The sequence below is a fragment of the Parasteatoda tepidariorum genome, chromosome 7 (genome assembly GCF_043381705.1).
Source record: "Parasteatoda tepidariorum isolate YZ-2023 chromosome 7, CAS_Ptep_4.0, whole genome shotgun sequence".
Lineage (NCBI taxonomy): Eukaryota > Metazoa > Arthropoda > Arachnida > Araneae > Theridiidae > Parasteatoda > Parasteatoda tepidariorum.
In genome coordinates, this window is record NC_092210.1 from 1100329 (window position 1) to 1120058 (window position 19730).

Here is a 19730-nt window from a genome sequence, read left to right on the forward strand (position 1 = left end):
GAGACCCTGCAAAAAATGACCAATAGAAATCAATAAAAAAAAATGTATTGATCTGTACGGGGAAATGGAACACTGATATCAATAGAGTAGATCAGTACAATGGACTGGTCATGATATATTGATATCAGTAGAGTAGGTCAATACACTGTATTGGTCTAAATCAGTAGAATGGACTGATTTAGATCAATACAGTGTATTGACCTACTCTACTGATATCAATATATCATGACCAGTCTATTGTACTGATCTACTCTACTGATATCAGTGTTCCATTTCCCCGTACAGATCAATACATTTTTTTTATTGATTTCTATTGGTCATTTTTTGCAGGGTATTACTTCCACGAATCCCTATTATGTGCCAATCCCTACTATGCCCCCTATTATGCCCCCACAGATGTGCCAATTCAATGTAAACGCATTCAGTTCCACATTAGATTGGCATTCGCAATGATAAGGCCAAACAATGACTGTTTGCGCCTTAAATTTGAACACACCATGTTTTTCGCACAGATACGTGGCATACTCTCGAGTGAGCAAACCATCCAGTTTATTTGTGTTAGCTAAAGATGGAATGACAAAAAATATTATACACTTCTATATATATAANATTTTCAGAATTCGTTGTATATATAATTTATAAGAAAAAGTTGCAATAAATTTAAAAAAAAATATTATTTGGTGTGTTGTTACTTTCACATTCCGTCATCGTTCACAGCGCTTCATGCCTCTTCCACTCATATACCACATACGCACACATTTACAATAAATAAGATATATTTTTATACTCTAGAAAAAATTCATATGGCAAAACACCGTTTGCCGGGTCAGCTAGTATATATATAAAGCATCGAACTCAAAACGCATAAAAGTAATTTTTGTACAGAAAAATTTAGTTTACGAAACAAAACAAATTCCACCTTAGTTTCGTTTTTAACCGTTTCTGGTGATATTTTGAGAATTTTTAATTATCATCTGGAACTAGTTTTTAACAAAAGGAACATTAATTTCCAGTAAGAATTATTTTAACCCAGAATAATCTGACTAGTCATCGTCTATTCTTTAAATCATTTCTGAGATAAGATAAGATGTTACACAAAATAAAAAAATGTTACTCCCTGTAGTGTACTACACTATTTATTTCGTCAAATTTATGCACGCATATCTGCAATATAACATAATATTTAAATAATGAAGAAGCTAAAGGTGCAATGATTTGTCTTTATTTATTTCCTATTCTCGTATTTGATTCTCAAAGGTATTATCTTCCGCTATAAAGCATTCTTTAATTGAAAATAAATGGCTATCCTAGGGCGAAGAAATAAGGAAAGTGTAGAACGATTTTAATTATAACACTTTTTCGTAATAAATTGTTCGAAAACCAGCTTAAACTTACTTAATTACATATTTTTGAAACAAACTTATTTGTTACAGATTTCTGGTAGCAATTATTCTGTTTATATAATTGTTACCAGAACAACAAGAAAAATTTATTTCGAAATTTATAAAACGGTTAAATTTCAATTATTTGCACAAAGAAAAATCGTACTTCAAATTAAATAGATTGTTGCATGTTGATTGAACGTACACTGAGCGTAGTCAAAACTTTCAGAATAGGATAAAATTTACCGTGTTTCTGGCTCGATGGGAACACCAAAAATATCGCTAATTTTTACCGAATAACTTAGGTAATGGTTTTAGTAAAATTAACATTAAAATAAGATTTTAAAATATGTGATGGAATTTGGTAAAAATGGTAAAATTTGTTAATTTTATCTGGATACCTTTGAGCATGGAATTTATTCTGTCAAATTTACTTTTCAGTTTTGAATATGTTTCAAAATATTTGGTAATTAGAGCTAAAATTTTGAAAACCAGAATTTCCAGTAAGTATTTACCGTCTGAAAGAAAAAATTACCAAATAAACGGTTTAAATAACATTTTTGGGTTGTTTTATTAACCAAAATTGTGTTTTGCACCGATATTTCTGAGCATCAGAAATAGATTTTATTAACGCTCAGTCACAGAAGACTGAGTGCATTGACTCACAGAGTACATTGAAGGATCCTCGAGGGATTTGCACTAATTGGGTTTTAAATTTATCTTTTGCATTTGAACTTTCTTTCTTTATTTAAATAACGTTAAAAGTAGTTGCATAGAATCGCTACAAATTACTGTTTTTTTTTTTTTTTTGTATTGCACTTCTCACTACACTACTTCCTGTAAAAATTAGCACTACAAACTACGGAAAAAATAGCGATTGCAGTAATTTCACAAGTTGTTGCACGCTACTTCTGACCACTGAACAGATTAATAAAAATTCTAGAACTGAACTTTATTTCAGGTTAAAAAATGAGCGAAAAAACCTTTCCCTACCAATACAGCAGTTTTGAAAGTCAGCAGAAATCTTTTCTTATCTTAATGAATAGTCCAAAAGCAGCGACATCATTAAGATACGGAATAGATTAACATCTACTTCCAAAAATGTAATGTTTGCAGAGATCAAAATCTTTTGCGTATTTAACAGTTCGAATTTCAAAATGTTGTATCACTATTTGCTACTAAACTGCATACATTCATTTGACATCAAATAGGTAGAAGAGATACTGTTACTTTTTAAAGTGAATATTAATAGGGGTCGTAAAGAAGAAAAGTATCGATATCTCCTGCATAAATAGCTCATTTTTAAAATTTTCCATTATCAATGGCTGAAAAGAAATACTTACGAAGGCAACCAACATTTCCATCCGCAACAATTTTATGCAGTCCCCAATAGCCGGGATCGCATCGATCACATCTTAAGCCGCCGACTCCAGTCTTGCACTCACACTGTCCAGAGATTGAGTCACAGGTTTCACCATAGGACCCTAGGCGATTGCAGTTGCATGTACCTATAGCGAAAAATGCGCATTTGACCATGTTACTACAGTGTTTAGTAAAAAAGAAGAAAAAAAAGAGCAACGAACATCCAACCTGGAAATAAAATTGTCACTCCTTAGTTTACTCGGAATTAGGTATTAAAAAAAATTATAATTATATATATNTTATACAGAAAATTATATATATATATATATATATATATCCTTTTTTATCTTGATACTGCTCTTAATTTTTTTAAGGAATCTTAAATTTTCATTGATTGCCATAATATTGAAATATTGAAATAAGCAATTAGACTTCTCAAAATATCCATTTCTCAAGTCTAGACGATTTTTTTTTCATTCAAAGTTATGCCTTTAAAAATCAGCACGCATGGATTAAGGCAAAAATATCTGATATTTATATCAAACGCTTTTTCAAAATTTTAAAAATTTTCCTTTCACAATTTTAATAAAATTATTCTAAATAGATCTGACGCAGCGAAATTGTTTCACTTAACTCACTCTGGGATTTGTCAAATACCGGCATTTCTTTTAAATACTGCTTATGAAAAATGTTTGACTTCAATAAAAAAATAATATTCTCCCAACATCATCCTCTAATTTAATAAAGATTTTGTTCTCGCATAAGTTAACGTGATTATGAATTCTTTTTTTTCCTCTGTGCTTTTGATATTATCTAATAAAGAACGACGACGCAAAATTAGCTACATAGCTCCGTCGCCTGCTGCGAAATTGATTATTATTTTTTCTCTTTTAAATATTTCCAGTTTAATTTTTTTAAAAAAAAGTATATATCGAAGGCAAATTGTTAGTCATACTCAGTTTATTAAAATTTGAAAACAGCAAATTATAATGAAAATTATATAAAGCATATCTTATGTAATTTCATTTATATAATTTTTAATAATTTAATTTGACTCAAATTATGTATTAAAATATAAAATATGAATTATTTTGTTCACCTAAATTAAAATACGACAATAGAAAAATCGGAACATAGTTGTGCTGTTTATTGCGTAATTACGTAATTAATAGCTAAATCATTCTTTTTAAGGCATTGATAGCATCGATATCAAAATCGACTTCTCATCGTATCAACTTTTTATGAATAGATGGGCGATAAGTTATTGCGCTTCCTTAAAAAAAAATTTTGAAAAATAAATATTTAATATAATTTTATTTAAATAAATTGAAATATAAATAATTTTTGACTATTGTGCAACTGCTGGATCAATACCCAAAATGTTCTTAAAAACGCGTTCAGTTTATGATTTTAACGAATATATGTTCATTAATTGTTATGATGTTCATTTTTAAAAAATTGTACGCAAATAGTAATGAGAATTAAATAAAGTATGGTTATTTTTATTCAAAATATATAATATAATATAAAATATAAGTAATTTTGTTCAAATAAGTTAAATTACGACGACACAAAGATCCTAACGTAAATGTGCTGCTTGTTATATTATTGTAGCTGTGATAGCTAAATCGTTCTTTTTAGCGTATCTCGTTTGTAATTTTAATGAATATATGAGGGATTAATTGTTATGCCAATTTTTTTTAAAAAAAACATCATGGAAAATGAACTAAATAAATAAATTTTAAATACTATCAAATTATTTATAACTTATGAAAAGTAAATCAATTATGAATATTTTTATTTAAAGTAAATTAAAATACAAAATACAAATAATTTCTGCTTTTTGCTTATAATTAGTGGATCGATAGTCAGATTATTCTTATAAACGTGTCTAATATATACTTTAAATGCATATATTAGAGACAAATTGTTGTAATGTTCATTTATTTAAAAAACTGATAGGAAACAATAAATAATAGGAAATAAAGTATAGATATTTTTATTTAAGATATACATTAAAATATAAAATAAAAGTAATTTTGCTTAAATTATTTCAAAGTACAGCAACACAAAACCAGCGACATAGTAACATAGCTTGTTGCATAACTATATATATATATATGTTGTGATCAATAGCTATTTTTCTTCACAAGTCCTGTTTATACTGATAAGTCCGATAGTTGAGAGGTGGAGCTTCGCTCTCCCTTAGCAGAGGTACGAGGTTCTATTCTCAGACCGGGAGTGGTTGACACAGCCTTTTATCTCATCAGTTGATTGATAAAATGAGTGCCAAGTGTGCTTATGGAAGAAAGATTGGAGGTTTCACGTCTAGCTGACCATCTAATCGGTACATCTGCTCCCGCATCCCAGAGCCCATTGTCAAGAAACATGGAATGGACAGAGTAGGCCTTAAACCTACATGCGCTGTTGTGCAGCTGAGTTTTATATATATTGACTAAAAATTTTAACTTAAAAGACTTATTATAAGATTTTATGTTGGTTTTTAACCGTAATGTAACCGTATAAAATAAACCACACAGATACTCTTATTTTTTCATTTAATATATATATATATATATAGGTGGTCTTNTACATATATATATATATATATATATATATATCAGTAAAGAGTTTTTAGCATCTTTTGAAAAACTTTTAAATTGGAAAGGAGATTAAAAATTCAAAATTATGCCTGAATTCAGTTTTTCTTTCATTCTAAATAAACCAGGAACAGTAAGCAAGCGGTATTTAAATAGATCTAAATAAGAGACAGAAAAAGAGTTAGGGTATCTAGTTTGTATGGTAACAGCAACTGCGAATACCTGGCTCCGTAAACATGATAATGCAATAAAAAAATTATAATTAATGTAAAAGAAATGGTTGCAGTAAAGTTATAGTTAAATAAGGATATAAAAGAGAAAATAAAGTAGTGCTAAAATCTAAAAAGAAACACAAGCCTTCCATTAAAATTATATATAAGTGGCATTTGAAAAATTCCAATCTGCTTTTCTTGGTACACGCGGCTTCATCAATAAGTATTTTTTAAATTTTTTTAAATTGGTTTCAATATTGTTTTCTACAACCACAAGTTTCATTGTTTTATTAATATAGTGGAATATTTAGATATGCTGAAAACTTTTTAATGTTTGATTTTTTCCCAGCTAAACATTATTTCAACACATCGACTTATCAAAACAAAAATTCTTATACATTTAAAATATCAAAGCGAATTCCAATAATATATTCAACCAATATCAGATTTTATTTGCATTTGCCAATCAAATCTCTCCCCGTCTTAGAACTATAAACCCACGGACTATAAAGTTTTACATGTTTTTCGACGATTTTCCATACCTCGCGATTTTAAGAAACTCAATTTCGTGAAAAAATATTTAAATTTTCAATAAAAATTCAAATATGTCGATTCAATAAAATAAACTTTATATCTGTGTACTTACTAGGACAGCCAGCTGCATTCGGTCCTAAAGCTAACGTCCTACCATCAGGACAACAGCCGAATGGAGATTGCAAGCAAACGCTGACTGAGATAACTGGAAATATAAATGTAAATTTGGTAAAATGTTAAAATCGGAATACTATTCCGATATCGAAGAATATGGTTTATAAAATTACTTGCGGTGGTGGTTTAAAAAAATATACATAGTTCATGATATATAAATATTTATAGACTTTTTTCTTGCTACTTAATGATAATACATTCTACATATATTGTAGACTTTTAATTTAATGAAATTTTTTTTTTTGGTACTGCAGTCCTTGGGTAAATTATTCGACGCACTATAAGATTCAATGTAAAATTATAATTATCAGGTGATACTATACAGCTTTATTGTTTTAACGTGACTGAAACCGGTTTGCATTTGTTTACGTTTGTGTATCAATCAGTTAAAATTGTAATGCAATACGTTAAAAATAAATGCAAATAGGAAGTATAAAAGAAATCTCTTGAATAAAAACCCATTACATGTATGTTTAAATATAAAAGTATTGCCTATAAACTCGTACAAAACATGTCATTATTAAAAGACTACAGTAAGTCTAATAATTTGATCTAATTATTATAATATACTAATATAAGGCCTGATATAATAAATATTCTATATTTTACATAATATATCGCCTAATTTAATTTATCCAATCGAGAAATTTATATTATATATTGTCTAATTTAAACAATGGATACACGAATGTGAACAAGTGCCAGGGACTGTAGTTGATATATAAATGTGTTGGTAACTGCTTTTCCAGGATGTTGCCAACACGAACATTGGTCCCAATAACTAATAAAAACAATTTTAAAAATCGTAATACATTGTTAAAATATATAGATATTGAACAATATTTTGGTATAGAGTTCCAAGTGAACTAAGTAACATTATTTTTACATTGGGCAATATTTTTTTTTACTGAACTCACACAGTTATCACCATTTACAATAATGTCGCAATCAATAATTTTCGTTATATACATATTATTTGCGATATTATCTTTTTAGGTACTTGCGTATTATACCGTCGATCATTTCCAAAAATAAATTTGTATCTCGATCAAATTCAAATACTATCTCAAATTTTTGCCTGCAATACTTTATATTTGTATTTTTGCTTAGTTATGATCAATTACTATGTAAAAATAAGAATGTAGAAGATACCAAAATGCCTTTGACGAGAATTTTCTTAAAAATTTAGGTAAAACGGACACATTTTAATATTAACCGCTTTCCTGATTATCCTGAGTTAAGTCGGGTCTGTATATATTGCAAACATTTATTATCCCGCATAGCAGAATTCGTCAATACATTTTGTTTCATCACGTTTCTATTCGGTCGGAACCAAAACAAAAAATAATAATAATAATCTGTCGTGATCGGAAGTCACAATATTTGTTGGGGAGGTTTGCTATTTGTGGGGCTGCAGGCGTGTTTTGTAAAATTAGATATACGATGGTTGATGATTTTACGTAGTAAATAAATGTAAAAAAATGGATTTTAGTAAAAAAATGGCGTTTGCGGGCGAAAGTGAAATTAATGCAGATGAATCTTTAGATGATGAAGATGTGAACCTATACAAAGACTAATATTTAAGTTTTTTCATTAACCCGAGAAAATTTAGGATAGTAATCTGATGGTAAATTATAGATTTTTCACACATAAAAAAATTTAAATTTCAACTTAGAATTTGTGTATTATGTTTTGTTTTATTTCCATGTATTTATTAATTAAATAAAAAAATATGTTGATTTTTTGGAATTTTTTTCAAAAAAATTGGTTAGGGAAGCGATTAAGGTGAGGAAAATAATGGCAGATTCTGACCAATCAAAATTTAGATAAGTAATAGCAAAAAAAAAAAAAAAAAAAAAAAAAAAAAAAAAAAAAAAAATTAAAACTATAAAAAAAAGTTTGTCTTGTGGCATGGGAAGCCATTTGATCTTTAACCGCCTTTTACTAAAAGTAATGGAACAAACTTTTATTAACCTCGCAAACTTATTTTCATTTATAATGTTACTCTTAGAAAGTATTGTAACGAGATTTTATAAAGTAATCTAGTCTTTCAATTCTGAGTGATCCAATTCCGCTGTGAAATATAACGCCCTCTATGCAGATTCGGGGTTCTGTCCTTCACTGCAAACTCACCCTTCAAAATAAAATTTTATAGCAAGAATTTAAATCTTTACCTCCGCAGTTTTCTGAAGCAACTATCTGGATGTTCTGCTGTAACCGACAAGCCTCCTCTCTCAGACGACATTCATTTTCATACATTCGTCCATCGGAGCCACACACTGGATCTCTTAGTGGAGAGCAATGGAATGTACAAATACAGTGGACATGACCCCTTGGATCATGATCACAGACACCTCCATATCGGCAATTGGCCATTTCACATGTTAAAATATGGGTATTCACTTCATGATCTGAAATTAAGAGAAACAGGAAGCAGTTTGAACACAGAAAATTAAAAATTTATTTACAGTCAAACCCCGCTATAGTGAACGCGGCTTGTAGTAAACTCCCGGATATAGTGAACAAACTGTTCTTTCCTGTGCCCTGCTGCACACGTATAATGTTATTTTTTGTGGATATAGTGAACCAAAAAAAGAGAGGAAGTTGAATATTATGAACTTTTTTCTGTCTTCCCCTAATTTATTTTCTTCATTTTTTTGTAATTATTTTGAAATTTCTACTTCAAAATAAATATGTACATATACCAATTTTTAAAACCATCTATAGCATGGAATGTAGCATTAAGCATTTGTTCTCGTTTGCTTCTTTATTGAATAGCATTATGGAATTGGTTCAGCAGTCAAAGAAGCTACAATATTCTAGTATCTGGACTATGAAATGTCCAGCTAAGTGCTTCAAGTCAAAGCTGATGAATTGGCTAAGCGATTGGGTGGGACAACTGTTATGTACTCGAATGGCTAGTTAGACAGGTTTAAAAAGTGGAATAAAATAAATTCAGGGATTATCGGAGAGTCGGGAATTTTTTCCCTATCTGATGCTGAGGATTGCTCATCAGCTAAAAATTTTTTTTTCTTTTTGTACGAAAGACGAAGAGTAATAAAAAATAAAAGTCAATGCATTTTGTGTTACTACGTATTATTTTTCAGTCATTTTTGTAATTCATTTCATGGGTCATTTATTTAAGTAATGTTTAATAAAAGGGGGGAGCTTGGAACCATTAGTTAAAATTGTTTGTGGAACGGATGTAGTGAAGTACCGGTTATAGTGAACAATAATTTTGGTTCGTTGAAGGTTCACTATAGCGAGGTTTGACTGTATTTTGCAATGTAATGCTTTTCTCTAAGCATTAAATTTGCTTTTGTTTAGTTAAGATAAATAATCTATCTAAATCTGTTTAATAGACTTGGATTTTAACGCGAATAATAAAAATATTAGATGATCATTAATTCACACCGAAAAGATTTAATGACTAAAATATAAGTTCAAGCCAAAAGCAGATAATGAAACTATGAGTTATATGCAATTAAAGTGAAAAATATATTGAAAACAGCACATGAGCTAAGTGGTAATTATGATAGATCTGAAATTTGATCTAAAGAGAAAAGCTATTAATTTTTATCAATTACTTTAATGAATCATTGATTGTTTACTACTTCATGCAAAAATGCAAGAGTAAATCATACATAATAATCAGTACTAACGCGCAATTTTAATTCCAATAAGGTAGAAAGCTTAGATAAATTTGGTGCAGAAACGTGTCAGTAAATTGTAAACAACTCATTAACAGAGATATAAAATATTATCGAATCATTCCCTTTATTTAATACGTAATTTCTATGATATTATACCCGTATCATTATTACGGTAGACCAAAATTGACGCGAAGTATTAATTGTCAATTAAGTGTTCAGCATACTGTTTTCGAACAATCAGTATTAATCTGATAATACCGAGATTATTTGATTTAGACACGAAAAACCAAAATATCAATTGATCATTAACTGAAACACAAAATATTCTCATAATATCGCATTTTTACCTTTAAATCTATTATTTTAAAGTATTGCTGCTGTTCTTTCGATGTCGCTTGCCAAATACCAGCAAGCCAGCTAGGCGAAACCAAGCGAATTTATGGCAGAGGGTGTGTTTCTTTTTTTTCAGTGGCGCTATTTATGTCCAAGAATACGACTTTAGCCATACGCATGTCATAGCCCATTTATAGGGCAAACCCATTCTTATCTGTATGTGAATATGAACGGAACATCTGTATATGAATTGTTAGATTTAAATTTAAGATTAATTCAGTTTCAACGTTAAAAAAAACATATATTTCTGTTGTTGTGTTTATTATTAATGGCAATCCTTTTTAAACCCTAACAAAATCTAGCATCAAATGCGGTTGATGCAAGCAAGGAAGGGATCGAGAATAAATAGATTGATCATGCCAGCTGATACAAAAAAAAAGCTCAAATTATTTTCTAAATCCATCATTCAACCCTATTTTAAACAAAAAATATGTTTTTGGTACAAATAATATATGCATTTTATTTATTATCTCAAATGAAACTAAAATATACGACTTCGAAATTTTCGTTTATTTTATTATATTTCATCGCAATTATACATTTTATTTAAAAGAGGAGTTATGCATTCATATTTTTTGAAATTCTTCAAATTAAAAGTAGCATGTTTCTTGAATTTAAGATTTCTAGATTGAACCACAAAGTTTGGCATCTAAAATGCTTAGGACACTTTCAGAAACAACAAAGATCTTTCAAGTGCACATTAAGATGAGAGCTGCGTCAGGTATAGGGATCAATAGAAAATAGATTACCTTCCCTGAATCGAACAAGTGCTCCGTCACATTCTCCGAAGAAGACGGTCGCCAAATTGATCCCCTTCTGGCACGAACCACGCCTCATTTCACAGTCGTTTCTGTAGGTCGTTCCATCACTGCCACACACCGGATCATAAGCATCAGGGCAATCAAAGGCACAAATACAGTGACCATTCTCACATCGAGCACCGTGCTTGCAGTGAACATTTTGGCACAGATCTAAAGAATATTTATCACAAAAGGGTTTCAAATAAAGTATTTATCTCTTCGTATTTCTGCCTAGAAGGATCTTCTATGAATATGTAAATGAATAAAGCATTAAAAATATTAATTAAAACACAGAATTAAGGAATGCATGCATTAAAAGAAACAGTTCATGATGAGGATGGAGAGGATATAAAATGTTTCAAATTAATAATATATTTCAGCATTTCTGACATTAAATCTGGGGGTCCCATTTATTTCCCATTCCATTTATGGGTCCTATTTAGACAGAGAAAGATTCTTACATACTGCATGTTAATCTTAAAATTTCAGTAGTGCTTTATTTACGTCACACTAAAACTGCACAATAATCTATAGGTGACTATCTGGAAAACATCCCTGAAAATGATCCGAAGACATGCCATTACAACTTTAATCTTCTGCAGAGGAGATAGCTTTCCTCATTGATAGCTTGATAACCTATCCGCGAAATCAAGCCCTTTATTGAAAACCGGTTAAACTAGAACCGATACCGCACATCTTCAGTCACTTCGGAGGCTGATCAAAGTGGTTACCCACTCACTCACTGACCACTGCCAGTGATGCTTGACTTCGGTAGTTTACTGAGGATGAACCGCGTCTTACGATCAACCCATTGTGCGACCTTCAAATTTAAATTTTGGCAACTAAGGTCAACAAAGCACATATTATATCAACAATTTTAATTGGCTAATATGCGTTTACCTTATCAGGTGCAATACTGAAAAAGGAATGTGAAAGTTCTATATTTATGTTTGTCAAAATATGCATAAAAAAGTATTTAAATGTCGTAAATTTAAGTAATCTTTTGAACAATTCTATGTTAAATGCACTTCTGAAAAATGACATCACAGAGTGATCACTTTATAATGATCATTATAAAACTTAATATAACATTTGGGCAACTTTCAGTAACACTTTCTAACAAAAGGTGGCGACTGGATAGCTCAGGTCCAAATGTTATTTCAATTGCAAGGCAAAAATGCTCAAAAAAATTGGTATATCTTTTGACTTTGGGTGGGGCAGCACTACGTGGAAGTCTTATACCAATCCTTAAAGATACAAGAAAGGACATTATTCCGCTGAATAAACCACTAGACAATGAGATAAATCACCAAAACAAGATGTATTCGATCAGCTTAGATAATTAGATATTCTCATTCAGACAACCATGCATATCAAATAAAGTTCCTTAAACAAATCAAAACATTTTTTTTTGATGTTATATTAACAATTTTAAAGGTAATGTGAAATAATATTTCTCATATATACTCCTTATATAACTCATTTGTTTAAAACTGAATGGTGGTCAAAAGGCAGCTCAATGTGTAAAAAAGTAACGTGTAAATTGTCCATAATTTATATATTAATTTCGCATTGACTATAACTTACACATTTTCTTTCTCTTACACATTGTTTATAATTTACACATTACTTTATACATAAAAATAGCTTAATTTGCTCATATTTTTTACGGCAGGCAATGAACCTTTGTTGTTCACCTCGAAAGAAGCCGGAAGTGTTGCTCATTTAACGTTACCCAGTGGGCTCCTGTGAACCCTCGGAGTCACGGAGGCGAGCAACATTACACACGCCACAGAGACCCGTTTATAGGGTGGGCCACATTCACACATCACAGAACAGAGAACAATACAGAAACGTCCATGGCCTGAACGGGATTCGAACCCGCAACCAATGCCTTCACAGTCAGGCACGCTGACCGCTCGGCTACCTGGCCGGCATTTGTTCATAAATAACTTCATTTTACTTAAACATTGCAGTCGGAAATGAGTTTGAAATATTTACTTACCACACGGCCCTCGAGAACCAACCATTATATATTGTTCTTTTTCACATGCCGCGACTCTCATCTCGCATTCATTTTTATAAGTGATACCATCTGTTCCACAGATAACAGAATCCACCTGGAATAATTGCTATCATTGCATAACAAGTTACAGTCAATACGTTTTTTCTTTACGAACGATACGATTAAAAAGTATCACGCACAAAGCAGATTTTTGTTTTCTTTTTACGGCTGTGAGGTTGATTTACACAAACAGAAATAGATCCAAAGAAGGGTATTAGTTTTGTAATTGACTACACTTTATCATTTTGTGCAAGCAAATTGTGCAAAATATACCCAACATTATTATTTTTATTTCGGAAACAAAAAGTTTTAAATAGATTTTTTTTCAAAAAAAAAATTTAAAAATTTAATTTGAAAATGAAATAAAAATTGGATCTATTTTTGAAAAAATATTAAGTATGAATAAAAAAACATTAAGTATTCAAATCCAGAAGCAATTAAGAAGAAAACCGAAAAAGACAAAAAAAAACTTTTATTAACATTGTTTAGCAAATATAGTTAAGCTGCAGTATATTTTTTATAAGATTTTAAAAGAAAAAAGTTTAAAAAGCGATGTTAATTGGCTGTTCTTTTCATTTATTCTTTCATTATTTTTAACTAACTCATGTACCAATAGTCAAAGGAAAAAACTATCTTTTATGCAAAATTTCGACCAAGACTTAAAAAAAATTCCCATAACGAGCACTTTTAATCAGCTCTAAAATTATAATGAGAACGTGTTGAAATGAACCCTCATTTTTATTGATTGCTGTTACTTTACGATAAATTAGGTGATTAACTAAAAAGACCTCATCTTTCTTAAACGATAAAAAATTAAAAATACTAAAAAAGAAACTTCATTCTATTTCCGTAATCCCATTAATTAAAAAAAATTAAAAGAAAACTAGGATTATGTTTTGAATCATTGTTTTAGAAGCTGATTACAATGCTTCCTCCTATCAGAAGTTAAATTTTTTTTATCGTTGATAGATTTAAAAGTTTTGATGATTTTCCTTATCTTGATAAAGATATATTCTGGGAAATTTATAAAATTAATTTTTTTATAAATTACTTTGTCAAAGGAATTCATAAGCAACTTGCATCAAAAACTGCAGTCCCTGGTCAAATTATAAGACTCACTGTAAGATTCTATGTAAAATCTTAATTATGAGGTGACATATAGCTTTATTGTTTTTACGCGACTGAAACCGGTTTGCACTTGTTTACGTTCGTATATCAATTGGTTAAATTAGACGATATCTGATATATATTCGGCGATAGTATATATTATATAAATATAGAATATTTATATTATCAGATATTATATTAGTATATTATAATATTAAGATCAAAATATTAGACGCACTGTAGTTTTTTAGTAAGGACATGTTTTGCACGAGTTTATAGGCAATACTTTTATATTTAGACATGCATGTTATGGGTTTTTATTCAGGAGATTTATTATATACTTCCTATTGGTATTTATTTTTAACGTATTGCATTACAATGTTAAACAATTGCTGCACGAACATAAACAAATGCAAACCGGTTTCAGTCACGTAAAAACAATAAAGTTGTATAGTATCACCTGATAATTAAGATTTTGCATAGAACCTCTTTGTGCATCTAATAATTTGGCCAGGAACAAAATTACTTAAATAGCTGAATTTTATAAAAATTCAGTAGCAAGTAAAAACTTTTACAATCGAAAAATAGTTTCCAATTCTAGCACTAGATGGAGCATCATAGCTTTATAGGACTACAACATTCAAGTATAAAATTGAATATCTTTTTCTTTACAAAACACGCTCGTTATAATGTCCGCAAAGCTTTATAGACCCTGAAACTACATAAATTTAAAGATATGGGGCATCAAAGCTCCACATAGATAGTCTCAAGCTACAAAATTAAATAAACTCTATTAACAAAACATGTTTTTTTAATGTCCAATATCGTCCACCGCCATCTGGGAGCAAGAAATTGCATGATTACAGGAACTCGCGATACTAAGTGTTAGATTAGAAGTATATATACAACTGAAAGTTATTAGGTTTCAAGTTTGGAGATCTAGGTGGTCAAGCGGTTGAGAATTTCCCTTTCTAATGGGAGGGTTTTGATTTTTTTACTATATGAAACTACCTTAATTTTTTTACATCTACTGAATTTTCATGAAATTTTGTTGCATATTTTTATTATAAAATGTTCACAAATGATATGTTCGAATGCCTGTATATGGGGACAAAACAAAATAAAAATCGCCAAAAAATTTATAGTTTAATTCTAACTTACTTAATATCTTTAAGAGTATTCTTTTAAGTTTCGGAATAAAAAGTTTTGAATAGATTTTTTGATATATTTTTTATAGATTAGTTCTAATGTTCTTGACGTCTTTAAGCTTGTTCCTTTGGCATTTTCTTATGTTTCGGAAACGAAAAGCTTTGAATAGATTTTTTGATAGATTTTGTTTATGAATTAATTCTAACGCTCTTGCTGTCCTTAAGCTTGTTCTTTTACCATTTTATTAAAATTTCGGAAATGAAAAGTTTTGTATAGATCTTTTAAAGAGTATGTTAAATGCTTTATCTACACAGTCTTTGAATCAAGACTTAAGGTTGTGGGAATCATAAAGTTAACCTCTAACGTCAGAGTTAAAGAACATTTCACTCTGAATTTTTACTTTTACATTGAAACTTTTACTTTCAAGTACATAAATGCATGACGAGTGGCAGATGTTACTTTAAAAAATACTTAAAGGATAGTTATTCATGTCTTATATTTCTGTAATTATTAGATACGTCAGATTAGGGTGAATCCCAGAATAGCCCACCCCGTGGCGCTTTTTTTTATATATTGACTAGCAAGTTTTTGAAATCTCGCCAAACTAGGTTTCTGGAAGATATTTCGGGGAGATTATTTTGAACGTTATTTATTATTATTATTCTATACATAATTAACGTTATTTTTATTTTTATTTTATTCTGATCACTTGCTGTTAGAATCATCATTATTATTTTATTTTTTAATCTTTATTCAATTTATTACCGTTATTTTATTTTTTAATTTTTTTTGAGCGGAACCGGTTGAATACGCCAAAGTAAGTTATTTATTATTGTATCAAAAATATTTTAATAAGTATGTAATAATTTAAATTATTTTTTTTAATTATCAGAAAGCATCGTTGCTCCCAGTAATAATCGCCAACTTGTCGAAATTTCAAAAAGTAATGAGAATTACCCTTAGATTATTAATGTTATTATTAAAATTATCATGGCTTATAAGCATGATAAGTCACTAATGTTGTTAAAAGGGACCATTGTATTAATAACCCCACCTTGTATTTTAAGATTATTTACGAATTAGTGTAATCTAAGTGTCTTACCTTTACACAGTTTTTAGGACAGACACATCTTCCAACGCCTTCTGAGTCACTCTCACAAGCAGCATAATATTCACAATGCTTATGCTCACATCCACCTGAAACACACAACGTCATTAACGGATTTTATAAAAGTAAAAAAAGATTTGGAGCAGTGGTGTTATAGAACAACCATCATTATCTTTCTGAAAATTGTATGCTCATGTATATGTTTATGCACGATGTAGAGTTGGCTTGAAGCCAATCCAGCTCTTGGTGTCAGCATCTGTTTCAAAAGTGAAGACAGCTGTTTCGCGATGCCACCTCAGTGACAAGGTACCTGGATTGCTGATGATTCAATACTTGAAGTTTGAATATCGTTTAGGCGAAGAACGAATAGGTTACCCAGAGTTTTAGAACTAAATCTCTTTCGAACAGCCTGTGATTTTTGACGATAACAATAAAGAAAAATACCCCAAATTTATTTGTTGTACTAAATAGAAGTTCACCATAATTTAGTTAAATAAGGTGAGGTTTAGTTTAATAAGGTGAAGATAGCTGTTTCAATGCTGACTCAGTGACAAGGTACCCGGATTTCTGATGATTTAATACTTGAATCATGAATATCGTTTTGGCGAAGAACAATGATGAGAGAAAGCATAGGTTACCCGCAAGTTTAGCACTAAACTTTTTTCGAACAGCTAGTGACTTTTGACCGCACAAACAAAAGAAATATACCCAAAATGTGTTTGTTCTACTAAATAGTAGTTCACCATAATAATAAGGTAAATAGCTGATAAGCTGTTTAAAAATTTTCTAAACGCTATTAACATTTAGCGTGATTGGGTAATTTTAAAATTACTTACTCTCGAATGCAGTTATGCACTCACGAGCTAAACAAGCTAATGGATTAGTTGAAGAAGCTTGTTAGTCTAGATTCATTGCCAATTCAGTTTCTTCTTTAACATTTATTGAAGTTTACTCAGCTTCAGATATAATAACAGGCCTGTAACTTGTTTTGGGAAGTAAAGACGGCTGGTGAGCGATGTCAACCACATTGCCATCATAATATCATTGCTTTCCAAATTATGAAACCTTTGCCTACATGGATCTTGTGGACCGATTATTGCGTGATCTCAACTGATTATTGTGGAAGTGCTTTAAGAGTATAGAATTACAAAGCAATTAAACATTGTAAAAGTGATCTGTTAGACTTCACTACCCTTATTCTTTTCTTTTAAATTATGAATTAACAATATAATTGTAAGGGAATTTATTATTAACAGCAGAATTGTAAGCATTTTTACGATAAACACAAAATTTTAATAAATTTTGACTATTTTTTGATATTACAATGTACAAATTAAAAATACGATCCTGCAAAAAGAACGGCATTTACTAGTGGGTATTTTTCACACATTGGGAGCATAATGCAAATCCAAACTTAAAGCTTTGCCAACAATTTAGTTTCAATTTAAATTACAGTAAAATTCTAGGTTAAATTCAATTTATGTCTAGTGGCAGTGGTCTAGTGAAGGATTTATAAAGATTTTAATAAATGCTTAAAAAAATATTTCTTTTCTAGCTAAAAGGACGGATTAAGGGAAACAGAAATGTGGACGATTCTGTCAAATGAGCGAATGTAACAACAGAAATTATTTATTAGTTTTCAGGAAATAAAAATAAGAGACAGACTAAGGTAAAACTGCATTTTACTAACTACATTATACATACTACTACATTAAACTACATTATACTACATACAACTGGAAGAACTTATAAAAAAGTAAGAAAGTGTTTTGATGCACAAATAAATTTCGTTAAGTTTAATTTAACCCCACCCCGCCCAGATAGGGGTGGGATGGGGTTATTTAAATTAAGTATTAAATTAAAGATAATTAAATAAAATTTATATAAAGATTAAATTAAAGATAATTAAATAAAATTTATATAAAAATTAAATTGAAGATAAAGATAAATAATAAATAAAGATTAAATTAAAGATAATTAAATTGTACAAATGTCCAGGGAATACTGAAATCTCGAAATGCACATCTGTGTCTTATCAGTACAAGAAAACAAATGGATTGTGATGAACAAAGGAAGACTTCAAATGAATCAACCCCAGATGTAAGGATGTAAATGTACAGATGCAAAGATGTGCTGTTTAGAGAACTCCAAGTTATAGTTAAAGAATGTTCACTAACATAAATTACAGTTGTTGCTTGCCTTATAGGCCAGAAATATAAAATTTGGAACACAATATATGAACATGAATTGTAAATGATGGTGTCCAGTTGTAAAGATGAAACGTTTACATCGTTAACTAAGCGGTAGTGATGGCTCAGGGGATAGAGCGCTCGCCCTCCAATGAGGTGAACCGAGTTTGAATCCCAGCAATCGCTGGTCGATACCGCATCCAGCTTACACCGACCACAGCATGTAAAATATTCTCAGTGGTAGACGGATCATGGGTTAGAATCTATTTGCCGTTTGGCTACCCACGTTAGGTTTTCGTGGTTTTCCTCTCCATGTAACGCAAATGCGGATAGTTCCATCAAAAAGTCCTCCACGAAGGCAAAATTTCTCCCAATGCTTCATCCAGGAGTACACTTGTCTTCTGGATTGGGTTCAAAATGACAAGGATACGGAGTTGAACATTGATAGTCGTAAACTCAAAAATATAATGACATTTATGAAGCGAAATAACTAAGCGATAAACAGTCAGTACAGTTCCCAAGCATTAAGAAAACAAACGCAAAGGTGGTTGCTGTCTTTTACATAGAACACGGTAACTGAAAAAGTTCTCTACGTAAATGCACAGAAGTAAACATGTCCTGTCTACAGAGCTCCAAGCTAAAGCTGAAAAAATGTTGTTTTAGGTAAGTTCACTAAACTAAACTCAGCGGCTCGACCGCCCACAGAGGGCCAAGGTCTACTGTGCCCATCTGAGTTTTCTTGACCTTTGGACTCTGGGGTGCAGGAGCAGATGTTTCGGTTAGGCGGTCAGCCGAACGCGAAACCCCCAGTGTTTAGTTCCCAAGCATGCTTATTACTCATTTATCGACCCACTGAAGGGATGAAAGGCTGAGTCAACCTTGCCCGGCCCGAGGATCGAACCAGGGACCTTTGGCACGACAGCGCGAAGCTCTACCGCTCAAACACCAAGCGTCTTTAGATAAGTTTACAGAAGTAAAAGTATATTGCGAAAGTTAGTATAC

At 30.6% G+C, this 19730-nt stretch overlaps 1 protein-coding gene across 2 annotated transcripts in view; it reads right to left on the reverse strand.

Moving 5' to 3' along the window:
• The window catches only part of LOC107441892 (agrin-like), a 123479-nt gene that overhangs the window by 45626 nt on the left and 58123 nt on the right, over positions 1-19730 (reverse strand). For both annotated transcript variants that reach the window (XM_071182996.1, XM_016055288.3), the window contains exons 5-10: positions 16534-16628; positions 13116-13230; positions 11060-11281; positions 8439-8675; positions 6203-6295; positions 2726-2890 (exon numbers count right to left, since the gene is read on the reverse strand). In XM_071182996.1, coding sequence (XP_071039097.1) covers positions 2726-2890; positions 6203-6295; positions 8439-8675; positions 11060-11281; positions 13116-13230; positions 16534-16628 — 927 coding nt within the window. The remainder of the gene's footprint in view (positions 1-2725; positions 2891-6202; positions 6296-8438; positions 8676-11059; positions 11282-13115; positions 13231-16533; positions 16629-19730) is intronic.